General features: G+C 46.9%; 4 protein-coding genes across 4 annotated transcripts; 2 read left to right on the top strand and 2 right to left on the bottom strand.

Moving 5' to 3' along the window:
* The first annotated feature begins 6 nt into the window (after nucleotides 1-6).
* LOC145948807 (rab GTPase-activating protein 1-like) lies at nucleotides 7-774 on the top strand. The gene is made up of 4 exons (XM_083058371.1): nucleotides 7-24; nucleotides 118-177; nucleotides 254-445; nucleotides 537-774. Exons 3-4 carry the CDS (start codon nucleotides 293-295, stop codon nucleotides 768-770), a joined length of 387 nt encoding a protein of 128 aa, XP_082914497.1. The 5' UTR covers nucleotides 7-24; nucleotides 118-177; nucleotides 254-292; the 3' UTR covers nucleotides 771-774.
* A 3,491-nt stretch (nucleotides 775-4,265) lies between these two features.
* LOC145948806 (uncharacterized) lies at nucleotides 4,266-5,806 on the bottom strand. Its single transcript, XM_083058369.1, has 2 exons — nucleotides 4,372-5,806; nucleotides 4,266-4,279 (listed from the first exon to the last, which is right to left on the bottom strand). The coding sequence occupies exons 1-2, from the start codon at nucleotides 5,804-5,806 to the stop codon at nucleotides 4,266-4,268; spliced, it is 1,449 nt and encodes a 482-aa protein (XP_082914495.1).
* Nucleotides 5,807-5,808: 2 nt separating this feature from the next.
* Nucleotides 5,809-8,439, bottom strand: LOC145948805 (uncharacterized). Its single transcript, XM_083058368.1, has one exon. The coding sequence runs from the start codon at nucleotides 8,437-8,439 to the stop codon at nucleotides 5,809-5,811; it is 2,631 nt and encodes an 876-aa protein (XP_082914494.1).
* Nucleotides 8,440-10,240: 1,801 nt separating this feature from the next.
* On the top strand, nucleotides 10,241-10,684 carry LOC145948804 (protein GVQW3-like). Its single transcript, XM_083058367.1, has one exon. The coding sequence runs from the start codon at nucleotides 10,241-10,243 to the stop codon at nucleotides 10,682-10,684; it is 444 nt and encodes a 147-aa protein (XP_082914493.1).
* Nucleotides 10,685-12,658: the final 1,974 nt, after the last annotated feature.

Below are 12,658 nucleotides of genomic sequence, written 5' to 3'. Positions count from 1 at the left end.
GTCATTATAACCGAATACAAGCAGGTATTTGCCAAACATTATTTGATTCCACATAGTAAGATTTCAAATGAGTTCAATTGCATAGAACTGCAGGAAACGCAATTTATACTGTTTCAGATCTGTCAGCGTTTTGAAGACGATTACAATGCCGCAAAGACAACGTTGAGCGAATTACGAGTGCGTTACGATTCATCCTATGATTCAATTTGCGTTATATTATTCGTGTACAGAAATAAAACAACTGATGTTTCAGGCGAAGGTTTCAAAATGTGAGAAATGCAGGACATGTATAATGGATTCGTCCAATATATTAGCGGATATCGCGCATCCCTTGGAGAATCGAATAGATCCTATGCTTCACAGAGTGCAGGAAAGGGTGCGCGAATTAGAATTGGAATTGGCGCAGACCAAGTTGGCTCACGTCGAGGCCGAGTGTCGAAATCAGGTGACAAGAATATATATTTTTTTGCGTTACATTAATTTTTCGAAATCGCAAGATATAGAAATCCTTGATACAAATCGCGTTTGCGATGCAGGATCTGACGCATCAATTGCACGCTACTGCCTCCGAGCTGCAAGCCGCGCGAAACAGCTGGCCGTGGCTCAGTAAAACCTTGTCCAGCATAAAGGAAGCAGCGAACAAGAGGGAAGTCCTGGCTCCGGCTGCTTTGAGAGATCTGAGACGCGATAGCGCACCCGGAGGCGATTTGCATCATCTGATACACTCTCGAAGCCGCGACGCGCGGGACAGTCTCAAGGAAGTTGTGTGATGCAGTAAGCATTTCCTTAAAGTAGAGAGAGCAATTTTTTTACAATAAAACTTTATAATATTAAAATAAGACGTAATATTTATAAAATATCAATCGTACGAATGAGAAGCTCATTTTATCTGTATTCAAATTTTTTAAAAATATTTTATAGAAACACAGTCATCGATATTTCTCATTGATGTTGTTTAATATTCTTCCTATCTCTCTTTCTCTTTCTTTCGCATGAACGATATTTCATATTTATATTCGTTAATTTTTTATTATAGACAAAATGCCAGTGGAAGAGTTGGAGTCAAATATGCCAGGCACAAATACGTGAACATGACGTATATTCGTAGTTACATGTAATGTACATACGACTTGATCTGTTAAGTCGATGATGTAATTCTCTGTCACTTTCCGCTATATTTCGCATGTCAAAGTGCTTTTCAGGCAGCCCTATTTATCGCTAATAATTATATATTGAAAATTGGTATTACATTTTTTGTTCTTCAAAATTAGATTAATTTCTGTGATCTTTTTCTTTCAATACTCTACGAGTATAAACACGCTTATATTAATTTTATATTAATTTAATTTAATTTTTTTTTTTTTAGCATATGTAAAGCAGTGCTTTTCTATGCTTGATAAAATTTTTAAAAAATGATATAACACTACACTTATTACGCGGGCTACTAACAATCGACAATTTACCGCCAAAAGAATCGCATTACGTACGCAAACATACGGTAAATTATTTATAATATTAAAAAATACACAAAATAAGTAATATATGCCGCGTTTTGTACGAAACTAGTCGTAAGTATGAAAGGGAGAAAATGTAGAAACTTCTACCGTGTATACAGTGCTTTCAAGTAACACAACAAATGCGCGATATCAATATACAATATAAATCAAGATTTATATCGCGTAACACAGCAATGAAGAGTTATTCTTTTTTTTCTTAATTAATTTTATCCGGATTAATATAACATTCCAAAATTGTGTGAATGCGTTTTCTTCCATTATTGCTTTTTATTATTAAGTCAGCTATTCTCTGCAATGATTTCAATTTAACTGACGTAATTGATGATGATACGTACGTATAGTTATGATACTTTTACTGATTCACAATTAGTGTGTTAGAATTGATATTAAAAGTTTTCACTGTTTTAGTTTTTTATATGTATTTTCGTCACCGATAAACTCGCGCGAAGCGTATATATTTTATCTCTAGTTCCGTAATGAGACATTAATCATACAAATATAGCAAAATAGATTATGCGTATAAAAAAATATAACAAATAAATGCGAGATACTCAGAATTTTGTTTAGTTGCAATTTGCACTTTGTTTTGACAAAATTGATAGCAAGAAACAAACACACTATTAAAAGCCATAGAGCTTACTGGCATTAAGGCACTACTTAAAAGCGCAATTCTGTCAAATATATGTAATTTTATGTAGTATTATAAGTGTTTTAACAATAAATTTGCTAATATATCCCTATAGCACATTCTTGACTATCAAACTTAACTTTGTAAGCCATTTACTCAAATATGATATATATTTATTTATGTATAATTGCATTTAAAAAATTAAAAAAGAAACTGTTACGCGCAACGAAATATTACTAAAATTGTCTATAATTCTACAAACATATTCATTTATGGCATTTATGCCATTGAGTTATACAATTCGATTTATTTGAAACACGATTCATGTTTATTTAATTTCTCGATTAAAAAAGGAATTTATTAAAATGCGATAAAATTAAGGAAAACTGTGTACACGATTGCAAGTAAAGTTTATGTCACGTTTTGCTTGTACTCTAGCGAATAACCAGTTATATCACTCAAAAAATGAAAGTCTTTATTTCTGTAAATACTACAAAACAGTCGAAATGGTCTGTTAACAGAATTATGTAAAGTTGTAGGCTAATCTTACGTATAAACCACACATACACACTGTATATCCTGTAATTTCATTCAACAATATTATTATTGAAATAAAGGAAGATATCGCACGTCTTCATGTAAAATATTTAATATTAAGAAGTTCATAACTTTTATGCCATACAATATGTTCACGAGCGCGTGCAGGAAAGCGGATATATTGAGGAAGCGAAGCGATAAGTGCTCTCAGATATTAGTTTAACAATGTTTACTGTATTAGCACAAAAATTAACATATACAACAAAACAGTATTTGTCACGACTAACAATAATGCCGTAATAGAATTCTAGTCCGTAATTCGAAATCGTTAGTTGGTTGATAGCGGGTGGCGACTGCGGTTTTAATTAGGTATAAGCGGTATAACAAGCGTGCGGTATGCGGTTTCACGACGGATAACTGCGATAAGGCGTGGATGATCATGGGTGAGCTCCTTTTATTGATTCGGGCCAGGAGTCACCCTTTTCGCCGAGCGCCAATAATCATCCTTAATTTTCAAACATTTAGAGGTGACTCGAAGGCGCCGTACGCTATAGGCTGCCTCGTGATCCGCGCAGAGTAGGCACGTGCCTGTCATGTGCGAGTCTTTAGATCGCGCGATTGATTGGCCTTACAGTGCCCACGTGATGCGGCCGCGCATGCTTTTCGCGACGTCGGTGGTTGTGTTCCGGCGCGGTGGCTGTTACGTGTTTATATGTTTGTGTTGTTTTTTATTGGCGTATCTGTCATCGCAGATTTATTGCCTATTTGTTTTTGTCCTCAAAGTCGCAAAATAACAGATCTTTTTTAAATTGCAGAAATAATGTATAATTATTTATTGCAGCTTTGAACATCCCGCCCGCCTTGTCACTACGTGACAACATGAGTTGTTAGTGATATCCGGTCGCGGATCTCAAATGATTCGTGATCGATGATTGAAGCGGTCGCGGCTGCGCATTGCGATGTACGTGTGGTCGCGTGCCGCGATGTGTGAGTATTGTCGGTGATACTGTGAAACACGTAGTCGCAACGAGATTTCGTGGTGAGTGAGGTGAATTACAGTGAGTGCAGTGACAGTGAGACGATAAGGTGAGATGTGGTGTATCGAAGTCGGGGTCCATTCTCGCAAAGGTGTTGTGTGAGTACAGTGCGGTGTGATTTATGTGTCAGTGTGTAACGAATCGGTGTCGTCGACGCCCGGAAGTAACACGAGCTTCACGAGCGGACGTACGAGTTCGGAAGTCGCCGTTCGAATGGTGACTACGCGCACGACGCCGTCATCTCCTGGATGCAGTCGCGTGATCCTTGCAAGAGGCCATCGGCTCGGAGGGGTGTTCTCGGAGCGTGCCAGACAGAGTGCTCCGATGCGGGGTGATGCCTCGTCCTTGAACCACTTTGATCGGGAGGTAAGTCCATGAATGTACTCGCTCGACCATCTCCCCCAAAAATGGTCCCTCATGGTTTGCAGGTGACGCCATCGTGACCCCGTGTTTCCAGGTTTCTCGATCTGAGACGGCTCGGGTACGGCGAGGAGAGGTGCCCCGATGAGAAAGTGTCCCGGTGTGAGAGCGGCGACGTCATCTGGATCATCTGAGAGTGCCTGCAACGGTCTGGAATTAAGACAGGCTTCGATTTGAGCGAGGAGCGTGCTTAACTCCTCGAAGGTGAGGGTGGTCTCGCCGATCACTCTACGAAGATGATACTTGGCGGATTTCACGGCTGCCTCCCACAATCCGCCGAAGTGCGGGGCCGCTGATGGATTGAAGTGCCAGCGGATTCCCTGAGCGGCTGCTGCACGTGCGATTCCACGGCCATCGGAGGACGCTGCAATGAGGAGCTCCCGCAGGGTGCGGTCAGCTCCAACGAAAGTTGTGCCACAGTCGCTGTAAATGTCGGTACACAGGCCCCGGCGAGAGACAAAGCGGCGAAGTGCGGCGATGAATGCGTCGGAGGAATAATCCGAGACGAGCTCCAGGTGGATGGCCTTCGACCAAAAGCAGATGAATACTGCGATGTAGCCCTTGTAAGCGCGATGTCCACGACCTTTGCTCGTCCGAATGAGTATTGGCCCTGCATAATCCACCCCAGTGCGTAGAAATGATCGTGCTGGAGTGACTCGATCGGGCGGTAAATTGCCCATCGGCGGGTGTGGAGCAGCCGCCCGCCACCTGGTGCAAGTGACACAGCGATGAAGTAGCTGTTTGACGACGGCTCTTCCTCGTGGCACCCAGAAGCGGAGACGAAGCAATCCGAGCGTGAGTTGCACTCCTCCGTGCAGAGTCCGGCGGTGACAGGAGTCAACTATCAATCGCGTCAACCATGACGTTGGCGGAGCGATCATCGGGTGCTTCTCATCATGCGGCAGCAGAGCATTTTTGAGTCGTCCTCCCACTCTCAGTACGCCGTGGTCATCGAGGAATGGATTGAGCTTCACCAGCGAGCTGCGTGGTGATAGTATGCGTCCGGCGGTGATGGCGGCGACCTCTTCAGTAAAATGGAGCGCTTGCATCAATCGAAGCCAACGAAACAGCGCAGCGTCCAGTTCATCCGGATCCAGTGGTAGTCCAGGGGTGTCAGCGGGTTTCGATGTGCGACGCCAGCGCAGACACCATGCCGATACTCGCAGCAGGCGTTGCAGAGTGGAAAACCGAAGAAGGAGTTCCGGTTCGACAACGACGTCCCTCTTGATCAGCAGGCTGGTGGCTCGGCTCTCTGGAAGGTCCTCTTCAGATGCTCCCATCTCGGTGCTCGGCCATGCAGCTTCTGTCCTCAGCAGCCAGGTAGGTCCTGTCCACCACAATGCGTGGTTGATGAGTTCGCTTGGATTGATTCCTCGCGATGCACAGTCTGCAGGATTGTCTCGTCCGGCCACGTGTCTCCATCGTGCGTTGGGCAGTTGCGTTTGGATGTGAACTACCCTGTTGGCGACGAAGGTCTTCCACTTTGAGGCGTGCCCGCGGATCCAGTGGAGGGTGACCTGGGAATCAGACCAGAGATAGATCGGCACTGTGGCAAGGTCGAGCGTGTTGCAGACGTGATGCATTAAATTGGTGAGTAGAGTGGCGGCGCAAAGTTCCAGTCTTGGCAAGGTTACTTGTTTGACGGGAGCTACCTTGCTTTTAGCCATCATCAATCTAACTGAAACCTTGGTCCTTTCAGATACACAGCGGCGGCATAACCTCGTTCTGATGCGTCTGCGAAGCCATGCAGTTGAAGATGTGTGTCGGCATCTCCAGTGCAGAACCAGCGAGTCATCCGTATGCGATCGAGAAGCGGAAGCTCTTCCAGCAGGCTTTTCCACTGTCGTACGTCGGCTGGTGGGAGTGGGGCGTCCCAATCCAATCGCTGCAGCCACGTCGTCTGGATCATGATCTTCGCCCGGATCACGACTGGTGCTAGCCAGCCCATCGGATCGAACAGCCTAGCGGTTTCGGCGAGGACTCGTCTCTTCGTGAATTCCGCGATCGTGCGGGGATGAAACACGAAGGAGAATTGATCCCCGTGCGGGTGCCAGTGGAGTCCTAAGGTGGAGTGAGTTTCTCCTTCCCACGAGTGTGGTGAGCGTTGAAGCCGATGTTCCCGTGGGATTCCCGTCAAGACCCTCTCGTCGTTCGCTGCCCATTTTCTTAAGGGGAACCCGCCCGCCGTGCAGAGATTGCGAAGTTCATTTTGCAGCGTGGTCGCGTCCGCCAAGGTGTTCGCGCCGGTGACCACGTCGTCCACGTAGCAGTCACGGTTTAGTGCGACAGCACCGCGGGGAAACTGACCTCCTTCATCCACCGCGAGTTGCTGCAGCGTTCGGATGGCAAGAAAGGGTGCGCAAGCGAGCCCGTAGGTTACTGTCTTCAGCCGATATTCCAGTACCTCATCATCGACAGAGTGGCGCCACAGGATCGTCTGAAAGCCGCAGTCGTCCGGATGCACGAGGACTTGCCGGTACATCTTCTCGATGTCCGTGACGAAGACGTACCGGTGCCAACGCCATCGTAGCAGTATGTCGTTAAGTGCTGGCAAGCGATTTGCTCCGATGAGCAGATGAGCATTCAACGACTCACCCGACTGTGTTCGTTGCGATCCGTTGAAGACCACCCTGAGTTTGGTGGTGGTGCTGGACTCCTTGAGGACGCCGTGGTGCGGTAGGTAGCACTTGCTCTCCGAGTCACTTGGCAGTGTGCTTATCGCCTCCATGTGTTGCAGATCCTCGAATTCCCGCATGAAGCTTCGATAGAAGTCACCGAATCGAGGATCTCGGTCGCAGCGTCGTTCCATCACCAGCAGAAGGCGTTCGGCCGATTTGCGGGTCTCGCTGAGGGTTGTCGGCGGCGCGGAGAATGGCAACCTCACCACGTATCTCCCGGCGGTGGTGCGTGTGTGTGTACGCACAAAGAGCTCCTCACATCGTTCTTCGTCAGGGGTGAGCGGAGCTACTGCGGTGGGTTCCTTTTCTAGCTGCCAAAATTGTTGAACCAGCTCAACTAGGTCGCGGTCAGCGGAGCACTGGAATGTGTGGCGTTGTTCCTCTGCGGATGCTGCGTCGGAGCCCCCAGAGAGAATCCATCCGAAAGACGTCTTCTGGGCGATCGGCATCTGGGGTCCGCCCTTGCGTAGGCCCTCTTCAAAGATTAGAGAGCATACTTCCGCTCCCAGGAGAAGCTCCGCTGGATCGCCCTCCTGGTATTGAGGGTCAGCCAGCTGAAGACCTTGAATATGCGGCCAGTTGCGGTGGCGTTTTGCTGCGATACCTTGTTGCAGCGAAAGGCGTGGCAACACGAATGCTGCTACACACAGGTTGGCGTCGGTCACGTTGGAGTTGATGTTCAACGTGACTTTGCCGCGGGTTGATCCTGCACGTGTGCCTCCAATCCCGAAGATGGCCATGTTCGTGTGGGATCGTGGCAGCCGTAGTCGCTGTGCTAGCGTCTCGGAGACTAGTGACACCTCGGAGCCTTGATCGATCAAAGCTCGGACGTCGTGCGGTGATCCATTGCGGTCGGCGATTTTCACGCGAGCGGTTGCGAGGAGGACTGCCTTCTTGTCTACGTTCGTGTGAACCGTAGTGAGTGTGGTGGCCTCGGGTTGTGAGCGTGTAGTGTATGCGTCGTGCAACATGGTGTGGTGACGTGCGTTGCAAGTGAAACAGCTCTTCTTCGATTGACATTTTGCCATGAAGTGGTTACCGAGACAATTAAAGCATAGTCGCTTTGTCTCGACCAATGCTTTCCGATCGGCAGCTGATTTGCCCTTGAAATCACGGCACGTCATTAGTGAGTGTTTCTCGTGGCAAAGTGCACACTGCGGCGTATCAGTTCCGTGCTTCGCGACGTGAGTTTTGGCGGTGCGTGGTAAATCACTGGAAGTCTTCACGAAGTTCTTCGGTCGCGCGGCGTTGAGTGTTCGCATTCGTCGGCTTATGAACTCGAGAAGTGCCTCGTGACGTGGAGGTTCAGCGGAGTCCGACGTGGAAGACTCCCATTCCAGCCGGGTGCGTGCGTCGAATAGTTCGATGACTAAGTGGTTGAAGAGATCCATCCCGTGCGAGTTTATGGGGCGGCCGATACTTTCTTGAGCGTTTACGGCGGTGGTGACAGCATTGTGGATGATACTCAGTTCTTCGGCGCTTTCCCCCTTCATCTTCGACGTGGCAGTGAATGCGGCGAAGTTCAAGCGGATCAGTTCCTTTTTGTTGTCGAAGTGTTTGCACAATATCGCCCACGCGCGATCATAGTTCTCGCCCGTAACCGGTAATGATCTGATTAACATTTCAGGCTTGGCCTTGCACACTCGAGCGAAGATAGTGGAACCGCTCGATCTTGGAGACTGAGGAGTTGCCACCGATGACGGACAGGAAGAGGTCCCGAAATGAAGGCCAGTCGGCGTACGAGCCTGAGAATTGCGGGAGTTTGATGCGAGGCAGCGTGGTCTTCGGGGCGCTGTCAGAGGTAGGCGGTGTGCCTACGACTTGAGCCTTGATATGTTCGGCGTAGCCATCCAGCGTGCTCCTTTGCATCACGTAAGCATTCTCCGTTATCTCGAAGAGACCAGAGGTTACGTACGCACTCTCCTTGAATTTATCTTTCAGGGCGGCCCGAAGGAGATCATGCTGCTCCTCGAATTTCACCCACAGTTGGTCGAGGATCCGGATGCGAGTTGCGACGGCACTGGCGGTGATGTTGGCGGCACCCAACTTCTTGAGGTACTCCACTGAACGCGATATGCGACTTTGAATTTCACTTTGACTATCGTGAAGCGTAGCTGCATCCATGATTGACACTCACAAATGTTCCTGTTATAGTTGAGTAATCACTTCACTCCCGCCACGAGAGAGAACACTCGCGAACGTGCGGATGCCGGCTTTATGACGAAAATCCGGCTCGAAGGACCATCAATATGTTCACGAGCGCGTGCAGGAAAGCAGATATATTGAGGAAGCGAAGCGATAAGTGCTCTCAGATATTAGTTTAACAATGTTTACTGTATTAGCACAAAAATTAACATATACAACAAAACAGTATTTGTCACGACTAACAATAATGCCGTAATAGAATTCTAGTCCGTAATTCGAAATCGTTAGTTGGTTGATAGCGGGTGGCGACTGCGGTTTTAATTAGGTATAACAAGCGTGCGGTATGCGGTTTCACGACGGATAACTGCGATAAGGCGTGGATGATCATGGGTGAGCTCCTTTTATTGATTCGGGCCAGGAGTCACCCTTTTCGCCGAGCGCCAATAATCATCCTTAATTTTCAAACATTTAGAGGTGACTCGAAGGCGCCGTACGCTATAGGCTGCCTCGTGATCCGCGCAGAGTAGGCACGTGCCTGTCATGTGCGAGTCTTTAGATCGCGCGATCGATTGGCCTTACAGTGCCCACGTGATGCGGCCGCGCATGCTTTTCGCGACGTCGGTGGTTGTGTTCCGGCGCGGTGGCTGTTACGTGTTTATATGTTTGTGTTGTTTTTTATTGGCGTATCTGTCATCGCAGATTTATTGCCTATTTGTTTTTGTCCTCAAAGTCGCAAAATAACAGATCTTTTTTAAATTGCAGAAATAATGTATAATTATTTATTGCAGCTTTGAACACAATATGTACATGCTTTTCTGTATTAGGTCAAAATATATCGAGAACATTATATCTACTATCAGATTTTACATCAATTTTATTTACCCAAAGCACGAGCGCGAACATAACTCTATGCAGTCTCAGTCTTAGGAAGTTTTAAGAAAATTGTAGTTAAATAATCACAAAACAACTCAATATTCATAATATATCACACATTTGTGATAATATAATGTACCAGATATCATATATACGAGGGATGTATGATAAGTACCCGTGTTTAACGACTGATAGCGCCACTGACTCAAAATCTGTATACTATTGTTTAATTTCATCTTTCAACTGTCGCCTGTCAAAATTTCAGACATATTTATCGAATAGATTTTGTTTTAAAGCTGTTAAAATTGGGCAAGTTTGTATTTGTTTGCAATCATGGAAAAAGAGCAATATCGGTCAGTGATTCGATTTCTTTTTTTGGATGGGAAGACGTGTGAGGAAATCAAAATGCAGTTGCATGCCGTTTATAAGGATCATGCACCTTCGATGACTACCATCAGATATTGGTTTAATGAATTCAAGCGAGGCCGAACATCCGTTTTTGATGAAGAGCGTCCAGGCCGTCCGATTGTGGTGACTACGGAGGATATGGTCAACAAAATCCATGATATCGTGTTAACAGACCGCCGAGTGAAGATCAGAGAGATTGCTGACATTGTAGGCATCTCAATTGAACGCGTACAAAATATCTTACACGAAAAATTGGGCATGAGAAAGCTATCGGCGAGATGGGTGCCGCGTTTGCTCACAGTGGAACAAAAACGGAACCGCATGACAACTTCAGAGTACTGTTTGGACATGTTTAAGCGCAATCCGAAAGAGTTTCTGCGGCGTTTCATAACTATTGACGAAACATGGATCCATCACGCCAGAATCGAAAGAACAGTCTAAACAGTGGACTTCACCCGGCGAACCTGCTCCAAAGAAGGCAAAAACGGTTCCATCGGCCGGAAAGGTCATGGCCACCGTTTTTTGGGATTCGCGAGGCATCATCTTCACCGACTATTTGGAGAAGGGAAGGACAATTACGGGGCAGTACTATGCTGATTTATTGGGCCGATTCGACGCTGAATTGAGAAGAAAACGGCCCCATTTGGCGAAGAAGAAAGTGCTCTTTCACCACGACAACGCACCAGCTCACTCGTCCGCAATCGCTACAGCAAAACTGGTCGAATTACGCTATGAATTGCTACCTCATCCACCATATTCCCCCGATTTGGCCCCCTGTGACTTTTTTTTGTTTCCAAACATGAAAAAATGGCTTGGCGGAAAGCGGTTCACGTCAAACGAAGAAGTTATCGCGGAAACAGAAGCCTATTTTGCGGAGTTCGAAAAATCATATTTTTTGAATGGCTTAAAAAAGTTGGAATATCGGTGGACTAAATGTATTGAACTAAAAGGAGACTGTGTTGAAAAATAAATAAAAAAAAATTTTTTTTAATGCGTTTTCTTCCCTAACACGGGTACTTATCATACACCCCTCGTATATATATACAGGGTGTTCGGGAACTCCGGTGCCAACCGTTGAGGGGTTGTAGGGTAGGTGAAAATATGCAACTTTTATTAATAAACATGTAGTCTCCGACGACGCCTGTCAACGATGCACGACTGCAAAGCAGAGATGGCGCTCCGCGCTCAGCGGCGCCTGCGCACACGTACGAGGCTCTTTCCTTGTGTTCGTGGTGGCAGCGTCTCGAAACTGGCATCTCTGCGACGCAAAGCAGCGAACGCCTAGTCCACACTGATCTCAGTTCAGCGTTTTGTTTCGGAAATTAAATCGACATGTTTACATTTGCGGAGATGACAGACATGCATCTTGTGTTCGGTGAGGCTCGCTGCAATACAAGACTTGCTGAAAGGATCTACCGTGAGAGATTTCCTAATCGGCGACACCCCTGTCGGAAAACATTTGCAGCCATCGATCGTCGCTTGCGGGAACTGGGAACGATGACGGTGAACAGATTAGACACCGGAGCAAGAAGACTTGTCCGGACCGTTGATTTTGAGGAGGATATTCTGGAAAGATTTGAAAATGAACCGTCCACTAGCACTCGCGCCATCGGCCATGCTATGGGAGTCGCCCACAATACTGTCTGGAAAGTCGTACACGAACAACAATTACACCCCTACCATCTACAGAAGGTGCAAGCAATGGGCCCAGCTGACTTCCCGCTTCGTGTGAATTTCTGTCAGTGGTACCTTAATCGCCTCGTAGACAATCCACATTTTGGTAGCATGGTTTTGTTCTCTGACGAAGCGCAATTCACAAAGGATGGCCTCTTCAACAGCCGTAACAGCCATCTTTGGAATGACGAGAATCCTCACGCGAAACACATCAGGACCCATCAGCAACGGTTTTCTGTAAACATTTGGGCTGCAATCTTAGGTGATCAATTGATCGGCCCGTTCGTGTTGCCACCTCGCCTGAACGGGAACAATTACTTGCAGTTCCTCCGCGAAACCCTGCCTGAGTTAATCGAAGATGTGATGTTGTTTGTACGTAATCAGATGTGGTATTAGCACGATGGTGCGCCGGCCCATTTCTCCCGAGCAGTGCGGGACTATCTTGATCAAACCTACCCTGGTCGCTGGATAGGCAAAGGAGGTCCAGTTGCATGGCCACTTCGCTCCCCAGACTAGACTTCTCTGGATTTTTTCCTTTGGGGTCATGTAAAGAGCCTAGTGTACGCCACTCCTGTAGAAACAGTAGAGGACCTGACTGCGAGGATCTTCAATGCTTGTGAGGTCGTCCAGCATACACCAGGCATTTTCGAACGAGTTCGGCAAAGTATGGTGCGGCGGTGTAATGCCTGCATTGAATTAGGAGGTCGCCATTTCGAGTACTCTGCGTTGATACCACTGCTT

Source organism: Prenolepis imparis, unplaced genomic scaffold, assembly GCF_030444845.1.
Source record: "Prenolepis imparis isolate NDT839.2.m4 unplaced genomic scaffold, iyPreImpa1.0 SCAF_719, whole genome shotgun sequence".
NCBI lineage: Eukaryota > Metazoa > Arthropoda > Insecta > Hymenoptera > Formicidae > Prenolepis > Prenolepis imparis.
Note: the sequence above shows the minus strand (reverse complement) of the source record. Positions and strands in the feature narration are given on the sequence as shown.